Source organism: Camelina sativa, chromosome 20, assembly GCF_000633955.1.
Source record: "Camelina sativa cultivar DH55 chromosome 20, Cs, whole genome shotgun sequence".
Taxonomy (NCBI): Eukaryota; Viridiplantae; Streptophyta; class Magnoliopsida; order Brassicales; family Brassicaceae; genus Camelina; species Camelina sativa.
In genome coordinates, this window is record NC_025704.1 from 20,358,162 (window position 1) to 20,371,588 (window position 13,427).

At 44.4% G+C, this 13,427-nt stretch overlaps 1 protein-coding gene across 1 annotated transcript; it reads left to right on the forward strand.

Moving 5' to 3' along the window:
- Nucleotides 3,695-4,108, forward strand: LOC109131376 (RNA-directed DNA polymerase homolog; the record flags this gene model as incomplete). Its single annotated transcript, XM_019242275.1, has 1 exon — nucleotides 3,695-4,108. A coding segment is annotated over one exon (414 nt), but the record flags the coding sequence as incomplete, so codon positions are not given.

Consider the following 13,427-nt stretch of genomic DNA (forward strand, 5'->3'; position numbering starts at 1 on the left):
AGATGTCCATCTAGTGAACTGTTGCATGGATTTTGTTTAGTTGCATTTTTACTTGATTTATCTTTGTGATTTTTCTTGTTAAATGCATGTGGTGTGAGGTTACACTCGTTGCTAGTTCGAAATGTTATAGCAATGGAGTCGGTAACATGTGGAGCGCTTCTCTCCGTACTAGATCGAAAGGATCTAGTATTGGAGATGGAAGCTAATTGAGATACTTGTAAAGAAAATTATGAGCTTTAAAACCATAAAACACAAGTATCTAATTGTTGAATTCTTAATACGTGTAGTCCGTGAGAAATTCCGGCTAGCGTAGTTAAGACTTGGGTATGGCTGTCCTCAGACTATTTCCATACAGCATGCAACTGCGACATGTAACCCATGTTCGTAGGTTGCAGGGTCGGTGACAAAGAGCTCGGAGGTTACTGGGTTCGCTACCCTGGCCGACGCTGCCTACAAGACGGTGTAGCTAAGTGAAGTCCGAATGCATGCCTTTGTGGCTGCGATGCGGTTGTTCAAGAGTTGTTGAGGAGATGAAGCATACCGGGCCCATAAGAATTAAAAACTTGGCTAAAACTTTTTCTAGTTTTTATTCAAGTTATTGCATGTTGCATTTGAGTGTTGCATGTTGCATGTTGTTTGTTGTTGATTGATTTGCTTAGCTCATTAGCTTCCGCGTGCTATCTCCGATAGATGATTGTTGATTGTTGCTTGCATGTATGATTGCTTTATTGCTTGTTGCATGCATGCTTGATTGTTGTTTGGGGTTTGGGGAAGAGAGAAGAGAGGAGGGAGAGGAAGAGAGAAGAGAGAAGGGAGAGGAAGAGGAAGAGATTGCAAGTCAAGACTATCGACCATCACCGAGTGTTGATCGAGAAGGAACTCGATCACAACAAAGAGAGAGATCCGGAGTGCTGCCGCGAGAGGAACATTCAAGAGAAACCGACCACTCCTTACAAGAGATCGCCGGTTATCTGTGAGTTCAGGCACACTGCACCGAGCTAGATGGAGTCCGAAGATGTCCATCTAGTGAACGGTTGCATGGATTTTGTTTAGTTGCATTTTTACTTGATTTATCTTTGTGATTTTTCTTGTTAAATGCATGTGGTGTGAGGTTACACTCGTTGCTAGTTCGAAATGTTCTATCAATGGAGTCGGTAACATGTGGAACACTTCTCTTGGTACTAGTTTGTGTGTCTATTGTAAAATAAAGTATGTTATTTTGTAATCGACTTTTGGCTCTAAGCCTTGAACTTGAACTTTTAAACCTTATGGTTTTATTTTGTAATAACTTTTTAATTATTTAATATATTTGGATTTCTTAATCTTATGAGACATAACTGATATAGACCTTGTCCGGGTCGGCTCAACGCCTAGGATGTCTCGCGGGTTGCAAAGCCTAAAAGATGTCACATTCAATACGGAAACGCCATCGACGGACTGGCTAAAGGTCCTGATCCGTTCTTGAACCTTGGCCAGATCGTTGGTGAATGTTTCCAATGTAGCGTCTCGGGGCGTTCCGTGGCCGTCCAGCCATAGAGTGGTTCGGGGGCGTTACAGTGACAGCAGAGGGTGTTGGCAAATCGTAGGGTGTCTAGGAGGATTCCATGAGTGTGGCCGGAGGGGGCGGTGTTGATGCACCAGTGGCCGGTGATGGTAGGGTCCCAGGTGTGGGAGTCCCAGCGGGTGGAGTCTCTGGTGCTGACTTTACGGCTTTGCTAGCACAGTTGTTGGAGCGGTTGCCAGCAGTGGTACCGGCTCAGGCTCAGGTAGTGCCACCAGTGGTGGCGGAGGAGCAGCAGCCAGTGGCTGCGGATGCAGGAGCACATGGACGTTATTTGTCCATGCTCAAGGAGATGAAGGGTCTCTTGATTGAGCGGTTTTCGGGTGGTACAGTCCCTACTGCTGCGGATGCGTGGAGGACGAGTGTGGAACGTAACTTCCATACTCTGAGATGTCCTGAGGAGTTTTGGGTGGTCATAGGGATCGGTCATCTGGTTGGTGATGCTCAGGTTTGGTGGAGATCAGTGGCTGCTAGGAGAGTGCAGAGGGAGATGACTTGGGCTGACTTCGTCTTGGTGTTCAACCGCAAGTACTTTCCTAGAAAGGCATTGGGCTGGTTGGAGGTGCAGTTTTTGCAGTTATCTCAGGGGATGCGGTCAGTGCGGGAGCTGGACTTGCGAGTTCAATCGACTTCTATGTTATGGGGGCCGGGCTATGGAGCCTGAGGAGGCCCAGATCAGGAGGTTCATGAGGGCTCTTCGTGATGACTTGAGGGTCCATTGTAGAGGACGTAGTTATGCTACGCGTGCAGAGCTGGTTGAGACTGCAGCAGAGATTGAGGAGGATATCCGGGCACAGTCAGTGGCGGTTAGTCCAGTAGTTCAGCCTAGTAAGGCTCAGCATCATGGAGGTTCTAGCAGGGGCGGCAAGCCTGTGCAGGGAACCAAGAGGAGGTGGGAGGCTGAATGGTGGGGAAGTGAACAGTACCCGACGACATTCAGGGATGGATATAGACCCATGCTATGGCTCTGTGGGGGTGGGGGAGCTTGAAGCTTACTCTCCAGAATTGAAAGATCTCGCAGACGCAGAGTGGCGGAGGTTTCTTCAAGTGTGGTAGCAAGGATCACAAGTTTGCTAGCTGTCCCAAGAGGAGTGCTCCGACGGCAGGGGTTCGTGATTGCTATCATTGCAGGGAGCCAGGGCACATCAGGCCCTTGTGTCCCAAGTTGCAGCCGGCAGCAGTGGCAGCGTTGCAGCAGGTGCAGCCTCGAGGTCAGCAGGTGGCACAAATTGAGCAGGCGCGACAGGTTTACACGACTACAGAGACTGGTGGAACCAGTGCCGGGGCGATCACAGATATAATTTCTGGTACTAGCTTTGTGAATTTTAGTAGGTTCCAATTTTATGTTTTTCCTGTGATAAATTGTTAGGTTCTCAACACATGAGGTTTGTGTAGGGACCTTGTTGGTGGGCGGGTTTAAGTCCCACGTTATGTTTGATTCTGGAGCTTCTCATAGCTTCATTACTCTCGAGTGTGCAGAGAGTGCGGGAAACAGAGGGGATCCCGGGGAGCGTTCAGGAGTTGTCAGAGTTGCGGGAGGCAAGTTCCTGAGAGTTGTTGGACGAGTTAGAGGAGTTTATATTCAGATTGCAGGAGAGTCGTGGCCAGCGGATTTGCTTATCAGTCCAGTGGAGTTATATGATGTTATTTTCGGGATGGATTGGTTGCATCGGCATATGGTGCATTTGGATTGCCATCGGGGTAGAGTGGAGTTTGAGCGTCCCGGAGGGAAGTTGGTTTTACAGGGTATTAGACCGACTTCGGGGAGTCTCGTGATCTCGGCCATCCAGGCTGGAAAGATGATCGAGAAGGGCCGTGAGGCTTATTTGGTTACTATATCTATGCCAGAGTCAGTGGGGAAGTCTACGGTTAGCGGTATTCAGGTTGTTGAGGAGTTTGAGGATGTGTTTCAGTTATTGCAGGGATTACCACCATCTCGGTCGGATCCTTTTACTATTGAACTGGAACCGGGGACGACGCCGTTATCCAAGGGTCCTTACAAAATGGCTCCAGCAGAGATGGCAGAGCTGAAAAAGCAGCTAGAGGATTTGTTGAGGATTCATCCGTACTAGTGTATCACCATGGGGAGCGCCGATATTGTTTGTGAAGAAGAAGGATGGAAGTTTCCGGTTGTGTATTGATTATCGGGTTTTGAACCGGGTCACTGTGAAGAACAAGTACCCTCTTCCTAGGATCGATGAGTTGTTGGATCAGTTGAGGGGTGCTACTTGGTTCTCCAAGGTAGATCTGGTGTCGGGTTATCATCAGATAACGATAGATGAGGCAGATGTGAGGAAGACGGCTTTCAGGACGAGGTATGGGCATTATGAGTTTGTGGTGATGCCTTTCGGGTTGACTAACGCGCCAGCAGCGTTTATGAGATTGATGAACAACATGTTTCAGGAGTTTCTACACGTGTCTGTCATCATTTTCATCGACGATATCCTAGTATATTCTAAGAGTCCTGAGGAGCATGCAATGGATTTGAGGGCAGTTTTGGAGAAGCTGCGAGAGCAGAAGTTGTTTGCCAAGTTAAGCAAGTGCAGTTTTTGGCAGCGTGAGATGGGTTTTCTGAGTTATATTCTTTCTGCAGAGGGGGTTTCTGTAGATCCGGAGAAGATTCAGGCTATCAGGGATTGGCCTAGACCGCAAAATGCCACAGAGATCAGGAGTTTCCTTGGTTTGGCAGGTTATTACAGGAGGTTTGTACAGGGTTTTGCAAGTAGGGCACGCCCTATTTCTAAGTTGACAGGGAAGGATGTCCCTTTTGTATGGTCACAGGAGTGTGAGGAGGGCTTTGAAAGCCTTAAGGATATGTTGACTACTGTTCCAGTGTTGGCTTTGCCTGAGCAGGGAAAACCCTATGTGGTCTTTAATGATGCATCTAGAGTTGGTTTGGGGTGTGTGCTAATGCAGCATGGCAGATTATGATTTGGAGATAGCTTATCACCCTGGTAAGGCTAACACGGTTGCATATGCTCTGAGTGGGAAGAGGGTAGATTCGGCTCAGGAGGAGGAGATGGAGTCTCTGGTAGGAGAGATTAGTGCTTTGAGGTTGTGTGCTGTATCACAGGAACCGTTGGGTTTGGAAGCAGTTGATAGAGCAGATCTTCTGAGTATGGTGCGGTTGGCTCAGGAGAAGGATTTGGGGCTGGTGAATACCTTAAAGGATGTGGATTTAGAGTATCAGGTCTCAGATAATGGAACTATCTTGGTGCACGGTCGGGTTTGTGTGCCCAAGGATGAGGAGTTGAGACAGGAGATCTTGAGAGTGGCTCATGCGAGCAGGTTTTCTATTCATCCAGGAGCGACTAAGATGTACCGTGATCTCAAGAGATACTATCACTGGGTCGGGATGAAGAAGGATGTAGCTAGTTGGGTCGCAAGGTGCGATGTGTGTCAGCTAGTGAAGGCAGAGCAGCAGGTTCTTGGCGGGTTACTAAAGAGTCTACCCATTCCTAAGTGGAAGTGGAATATGATCACGATGGATTTCGTGGTAGGATTGCCAGTGTCATGGACTTTCGATGCTATTTGGGTCATTGTGGACCGGTTGACTAAGTCAGCACATTTTCTGGCCATTAAGAAGACTGATGGGGCAGCGGTCTTGGCTAAGAAGTATGTGAGGGAGATAGTCAGGTTGCATGGGGTGCCAGCGAGTATTGTGTCTGATAGGGATTCTAAGTTCACTTCGGTGTTCTGGAAGGAATTTCAGGCAGAGATGGGCACCAAGGTGCATATGAGTACATCTTATCATCCCCAGACAGATGGACAACCAGAGAGGACGATCCAGACACTAGAGGATTTGCTGCGGATGTGTGATTTGGATTGGGGTGGCCATTGGGCATATCACTTCAACCTGGTAAAGTTTGCTTACAACAACAATTATCAGGCGAGTATTGGGATGGCTCCTTATGAGGCTTTGTATGGGAGGCCGTGTCGTACACCGTTATGCTGGACTCAGGTGGGGGAGATTAGCATGTTTGGGGCAGATTTTGTTCAGGAGACCTCAGAGAAGATTCGGGTTCTCAAGCTGAACATGAAGGAGGCTCAGGACAGGCAGAGGAGTTATTCTGATAAGAGGAGGAGAGATCTTGAGTTTCATGTAGGAGACAGAGTGTACCTCAAGATGGCCATGTTGCGGGGACCGAACAGGTAATTGTCAGAGACTAAGTTGAGTCCGAGGTATATGGGTCCGTTCAGAGTGATTGAGCGGGTCGGACCAGTGGTATATAGACTGGAGTTACCCGAGGTTATGCGTGCATTCCATAAGGTTTTCCATGTGTCTATGTTGCGGAAGTGTCTCCATGAGGGGGAGCGTGTGTTGGCTAAGATTCCTGAGTATCTTCAGCCTAACATGACATTGGAGGCGAGACCAGTGAGGGTTCTCGAGAGGAAGATCAAGGAACTTCAGAAGAAGAAGATTCCTTTGATGAGAGTCATGTGGGACTGTGATGGTGTTGAGGAGCAGACTTGGGAGCCTGAGGGGAAGATGAAGGCAAGATTCAAGAAGTGGTATGAGAAGCAAGCCGCGACTTGAGCTTGTTTAGCCTAGTCCCATCTGTAATCCGTGGCTGGGGTGGGAATGGAGTATTCCAGCCCATCTCTCTTGTTTACTCGGTCACTTGGGGTGGTTGGTTGTGCGACTCAGTAACAAGATGAGGTGGTGCTCGGGGTACAAAGTTTCCGTGAGGCGGGGTTTTAGGGAAAATTTCCTGAAATAGAAGTTTCCAAAAGTGGAAAGTGCTAAAAATGAAAAGTTTTATGTGAGTTAGAATTTGTCCATTTTAGTGGTGGAGAGCCTCGGAGGGGCTTGTGTGGACTTAGTGGCGGAATTTTGAGTCAATTTGCCGTATGTGGCAGTCTTTTTAGACATTGTGTGGCCTTTGTGGCAGGCTGTTTAGCCAGTTGTGTGGCTTTCGTGGCGGGCTGTTTAGCCAGATGTGTGGCCTTTGTGGCAGGCTGTTTAGCCAGATGTGTGGCCTTTGTGGCGGGCTGTTTAGCCAGAGTGCCTGTTTAGGTGGTCCTTCGGGTCATATGGTCTTTGTGACGGTCCTTTGGGATAGATGGTCTTTGTGACGGTCCTATTTAGGATAGATTGTATGGTCTTTGTGACACTACAACAAATATGTACATTGTTAGCACGAGAGAAACGCTATAATATGTAATTCATAGCTCTTTTACAAACGCTATGTTAGGCCACTGTTATTGTAGGTACCTCACATATGATAGTGCATAATTTGTATGCTATGGTATAGTATTATACCATAGCAGTTCAAAAATGCTATGTTATCCCGCTTTTCAAATTTTTAAAGATAATGTTATAAGTCATTATACACGCTATGTTAGGTGATTCTACCATAACGTTAGTTAAACGGTTTAATTCAGTTTTCGTAAGCAATATCTTTATGCTATAATATATTCTGTTATAGCAGTATTCTAGATGCGATTATAAGTGTTTTGAGAACACTGTTTTCGTGTTATTTTGAAAGTGATCCGGAACCTGTATTAATATTAAATCCCTAATTCACCATTTCACAATCAAACATATGAACAAACATAACACAAGTTTAAAATCCATAAGGAACAAGACAAGTCTGAAAATAAAAAACAAATCCATAAGATAGATTGTAAGTCTAAAGTAGGAGACAGTAAACCTCATGGTTTACATGATGATCACTTTGTCCTCAGGCCATGCAATGACTGTGCCAAGGGCATCTTCCATCATCTCGATTTCTTCTGATGGCCTCCAAACTGCTGCATCGCTTACCTTGACAATATCTACCCACACTTTAACTGCATTAGAACCCAAACGAACAAAGTGAACCTTTTGGTCTGGATCGTTTGTTGCCCATCGTCCTTCAGCAACAACCAGCTTCTTTCCGGTAATATCCATCAGTCTGCACTTCTTATTTTCCTTTGAGACAACTTCATTGGTACGCTGCAATGCCAAATAATATAAGCCAACCAACAATCATATGACTTGACAGAAACAACTTCATAACATATTGAAAACATTTACCTGAGATTCCTGTGAATGCGGTAGAGTTTTCTTAATTGGAGAGCCTGGACCTGTTGCATCCTCAATAGGACATGTTGCTGCAGATTTTGCCGCTGCTGTTGATGTAGAACCTGATGGTATATTAGTTGATAAAGGATTATGAATAGGAGAACTCTCGCCATTCTGACGAACAACTTTATGGGCAGGCCATGCTACATAAGTCATCAAACAGTCCTCCAGGTATGTCGTGTCCATTGTAGGCCTCCATATGAACGTGTCAGGTTGACATACTGAATCCACGAATACTTTAACAGCTTTTGGCCCAATAGTAAGACCATTAACTAATGCAGATGGTTCTTGTGTGTGCCAACGACCCTCAGCAACAATCAATTCATCCGTAGACAAATCCAGTAGTTGACATTTGTTCAGCGAACTTCCATGTAGGCCCTGTCATACACAATCAGTAAAACACAATTCAAATTAGAATATAGTAAAGGAGAAGAAATTGTCTGGAAATGACAATAAATTTTACCCTCGGCGCAATGTCTTCTATTTGGATCTCTTTATCCAATAGAACACATTTATCTGCAGGCCATGCAATCATCTGTCCAACAGCTTCCGCAATAGTAAACATTTTAGTTGCAGGTATCCAGAGGAAAGCATCTGGTTTCAAAGCAGATTCAACCAACACTTTCAGATCCGTAGGGCCTAGACGAGAGTCATTCACTATGTCATCAGGATCAGAAGAAAGAATACGCCCCTCAGCAATGTTTTCATCAGTGTCAGACCAATCAACCAACACACACCTAGGGCGTGATTTTTTGTTTACACTCTACAAATGTTGAAGTTGAAAATAAACATAAGTTAGAAATTTAAATAAGCTTGAAGGAATAACTGTTCATATATAATAAGAATAAGGAATCACTTACTCTTGGAGCTGAGTTTTCACCAATTTCAGGCTCTAGTCCCTGTAATTTAAGAAAGCAATGTCAAATTCCATTTAATAAATTAGCAAGTTAATGAATACTTTGAAAATTGTCAATGTAATTAACTAACCTGCTTCTTTAAATCCATAATTTCATTTTGCAACTGATTGACCTGCTTTACTAACTGAACTTGCTTCTCTTGCATGTCAGCCATACATTTCAAACCAAAGCAACATTAAAAAAACCAAACACATACAGCCACAAAGCAACATTAAATAGACAGCAGTCATTGACACATGCATGAATCTTTTTATACCCCATATAGAAGCTTTTCAGAAATTTTTTAACATCATAAAATGATGTGTGAAGCACATTATCCTCAGGCAACATCTTTGGCAATGTCTCCAGCAGTTCATTGAAACTCTTGTCAGACCAGCCATTATGTGTCTTAAGCCTGAACAAAGACACAATAGCCGATAGCTTGCTGTGGTTTGAACAACTCTGATATAATGGCATACTAGCATCTGCAAGCTTTGCAAGGAACTCATCTTCTCTCTTGTCCTCACCCTTTGCAATCTCAACTAAATCAGCATCTGCAATCTTACCTGAGTCATCACCCTTACCCTTACTCGCCAACTCTTTGTCAGAAAATTCAGCTGCTTTATACAACTCAATAACTTCCTCATCCCACTGATTTAGTTTGCTGTCACCATCGACCAATAAGTTCACGTCTCCATGATGATACCAATCGTTTTGCAGCTTGTAAGCCTCATCCATCCCCCTAGTTACAAGATGATCAACCACGTCACTCCCTGATTTGCGTTCTACATTACGACAGTCTTTGCAGGGACATATCATCAGATCAATGTCCCCTAACGCCGCAGTCACATCCCGTACAAATTTCCAAGCGCCTCTCTCATAACCAGGATCGGCTCTTCAATGAATAAGAAATGGGACAGAATAAAGAACTAGGGAAAGTATCCAAACCCCAGCTTAAACCTAACCCATATAAATTAATTATTTACCTGCATAGATGCACCCATGCCTTGTCCAACATTTTATATGTTCTAAGCTTAATTAAAACCTTATCACAACATTTCAAACCAAAACAACATTAAAAAAACCAAACACATACAGCCACAAAAACAAAACAATTACAGTCACAAAACAATTACACTCAATCCCAAAACAATTACAGTCAATCACATACGCTAATATCATCTCTAGTGAACAACAAAACTATTACAGCCACAAACAATTACAGTCGTAAAACAAAAAAAAAACAGAACAACAACAAATAAAATTTGGTCGAAAGGGACTAACCTGCACTGTTGAGTACAACAAAAGCGAGCTTCAGTTCGATAAGCAACCACAAACACTTGACAAATAGCAAAACATCCAATTAGATACGCATGTTTCGATAAGCTTTAGAAATTTGAAAATACTTAAAATCACTAATTTGAATCAAATCCCTAATTCTCATAATCCAAAATTTGAAACAAACCCCTAATTTTCTTAATCCGAAATTTGAATCAAATCCCTAATTCTCATAATCCAAAATTTGAAACAAACCCCTAATTTTCATAATCCGAAATTTGAATCAAATCCCTAATTTGAAAATTTTATAAATCCCTAATTTGAACAAATCCCTAATTTGAAAATTTCATAAATCCCTAATTTGAAAATCTCGTAAACCCTACTGCTATCTCGTAATCCCTAATTTGAAAATCTCGTAATCCCTAATTTGAAAATCTCGTAATCCCTAATTTGAAAATTAGAGTAAAGAAGAAAGACATGCCTTCGATTTGAGCTCACGGACGGCTGGAGAATGTGTCGGCGGAGGAGCGAATAGAAGAGACGGTGGAGAATGTGTCGGCGGAAAATAGAAGAGAATCTCAGAGAATCTCAAGGAAAATAGAGGAGAGTGTGTTGTTTTTGATGTTTTGTTCGAGTGTTAGGTTTAGCTCGAGAGTGTGTTTTTTTGATGTTTTGTTCGAGTGTTAGGCTTAGCTTGAGAGTGTTAGTTGTTTTCTTCTAAGAGTTAAGCGGTTAAGTGAAATAATTGGGCTCAGGGTTGGCGGACTAAGAGTTTTCACATTCCCGCTTAAGGATTTTATATCATAGCGTTTATATTGAACTATTACAAAGTGACCAAAAAAAAATAATCATCTTTTATAGCAGTTCATGAAAATGTGCTATCCTCTACTGCTATCAATGTACATATTTGTTGTAGTGTGACGGTCCTGTTGAGGACAGATTGTTTTGTCTTTGTGATGGTCCTGTTTAGGATAGATTGTTTGGTCTTTGTGACGGTCCTGTTTAGGACATTTGTTTGGCCTTGTGGCTTGTATATGATCCTTGTGTGATCATGAGGTATCCCAGTGAGGGGATATGTGGTTGGTAAGACATTGAGATGTTTTACGCGAGCCACGGGGAGGAAACCTGGATAGGGATAGGACTCAGACGTGTTCAGAATTGTTTGCTCGCGACTCTTGGGGGACTTAGGTTTTCCTAGTGCTGCCATATTTAGAGACTTTGTGGCTTGGGAGTATGGATGGTATATCGACTTCGGATGACAATCCTGGGGCGCGCTGTAGGGTGGCAACCCGAGAGACGAGTATTGGATTTTTCTTATATATTATGGCATGCGGGTTTAGGCCCGATGAGGAGCCGATATTATGGCATGCAGACTTAGGTCTGATGAGGAGCCAATAAAAACTCAAGGTTTAGGCCTATGAGTAAAGGAAAGTCCAAAAGTCGAGAACAAATAACGCTTGGAGTGTGAGTCTATTGCCTAGAGGTGACCTTCTGTAGATCGGCTAGAGGAGTGCGGACCGTGGAGACGGTAGCACGGGAGTCCTTGGCTGATGGTTGTTCGAGATTCGAGGATGAATCTAGATTGGTGGGGGAGAATTGTAACATCCGTGAACCGAAATCCCGGTTTAGGGGATTGCATCGGTCGATGCATATAGTGCATCGGTCGATGCAGGTTCAGTTTTCTGCGTTTTGACTTAAGTTAAACGCTGCGTTTTGGGTTAGGGAAACCCTTAAGTCGTTGTTTTGTCTCATTCGACGAATTTTGCCGATTTTGAGAGAAAATAAGAGAGAAAAAGAGTTCTTGAGCGTTTTGGAGAGATTCTTGGAGATTTGTGGCGTTCCTGGTGAGATCTGAGGCTTACAACGTTGTAGGAGCTTGCTAGGAGTGGTTTCTTGATTGTTTGAGGTTCAGAATCGTCTTGGCAAAGGTAAGTGCATGACCATGGCTTATCTAAGCTTGAAGATCCGGCGAGAAGCTTTGGAGAAAACACAATTCTCGGCATTACATCGGTCGATGCAGGTGCGAGGACGGCGCGTAAAACCTAGGGTTTTTGTGTTATGTCGAGCATGCGTCGGTTGATGCAGTGCGAGTGTCGATCAATGCAAGTGCATCTAGCATCGGTCGATGCAACCTTGTGTCGGTCGATGCATCCCCATCTGGTGTTGGTCAATGCATGTTGGTGTTGGTCGATGCAGAGTCCTGGTTTGTTTATTGTTGATTGTTTATTGTTGGTTGATGGTTAGAGATGTCTCTATTGCTTGTGTGTATAGCCCAGTAGATGGGAGGATTGCGTTACTGAGTGTTTATAAAATACTCATGGATTGCAATTTGTGTTTGTTGTGCAGGTAAAGGCAAAGTGTGATCGTGGAATCAAGGCAATGAAGAGGAGGATGTTCTAGGGACTCAATTGGTTGTTGTCTAGCATTGCTAGGTTGGTAGAGTTGGGTCATTAGAAACATTGCTAGGTTGATGGTTCTATGTTTCCTGTTGTTTGGTATTTGGATATTGTTTATGTTATAATATTGGTTTATTATTGGATATTTATTGGTTATTGGTATTGGTTATTTCCGCTGTTGGTTGTGATTGTGGTTAGATGGCTAGTGGGTATTGGAACACTAGTTGTAGTTTATTTATTATTATTATTTATAAAAAAAAAACGGGTCGGTCCTTTCAGAACTCCTCCACGAAATCAACCCAAATCATCTCCCTCTGCACCCTCATGGTAGCCACAGACCTCCACCACAAGTGGGCAGCATCTGCCAGGTAATGGACCCCTATGTCTACCCGATACTCCTCGGGACATCTGAGAGATTGGAAGTTTCATTCCAGCCTCGACCTCCACGCATCTGCTACAGTAGGGTCAGTACCACCCGAGAACTGCACTTTACCGATCCTATCCATCTTCCCCAGCATATTGACATACTGAGAATGGGATCCAACACACGCAGCCACTGGCTGCAGCACCTCTGCCACCACAAACAGAATAATCAGAGCTTGCATCAGAACAGCTCCTGGCAACCGCTCCAACAACTGCGTCAGCAAGCTCACAAGGTTAACATCTCCACCAGGGGCTCCAACTGCTGCGACCCCCGCACCCGGAAGCCCAGCACCACCGGCCACCCTGATAACAACACCAGCTCCACCATATCGGTACCACTACCGACCACACCCACTGACCCCTCCTGGAATGCCTGCGACTTGCCGACTCCCTCAACTGTCACACTCCGGTCCACTGTGTTACTAAAAACTGGGCCTCTACACCTACCACGTCCGCATCCATGACTACGTCTGCACCCACGACCACGACCAGCAACAGCTTCACCTTTAACCATCTGCACTATTATGAACAGAAGGCTAAGGAAAAAACATACCGTGGAATCTCATTGAAGGTTCGAAGAGATAGGACTTCATGCCACACACTGTGACACCCCGGTTTCAGAGACTTGTGGAGAGGTTTAAAATAATTGATTTGGCCACCTATGTTACCAAAGTGTACTTATATTTTCGGTCAAGGGGCCTGAGAGAACTCTAGAGTTAAGCGTGCTTGAGCTGGAGTAGTCTCAGGATGGGTGACCTTCCAGGAAGTGATTGTCAGAACTGTGCGAGTGAGGACAAAACACAGGT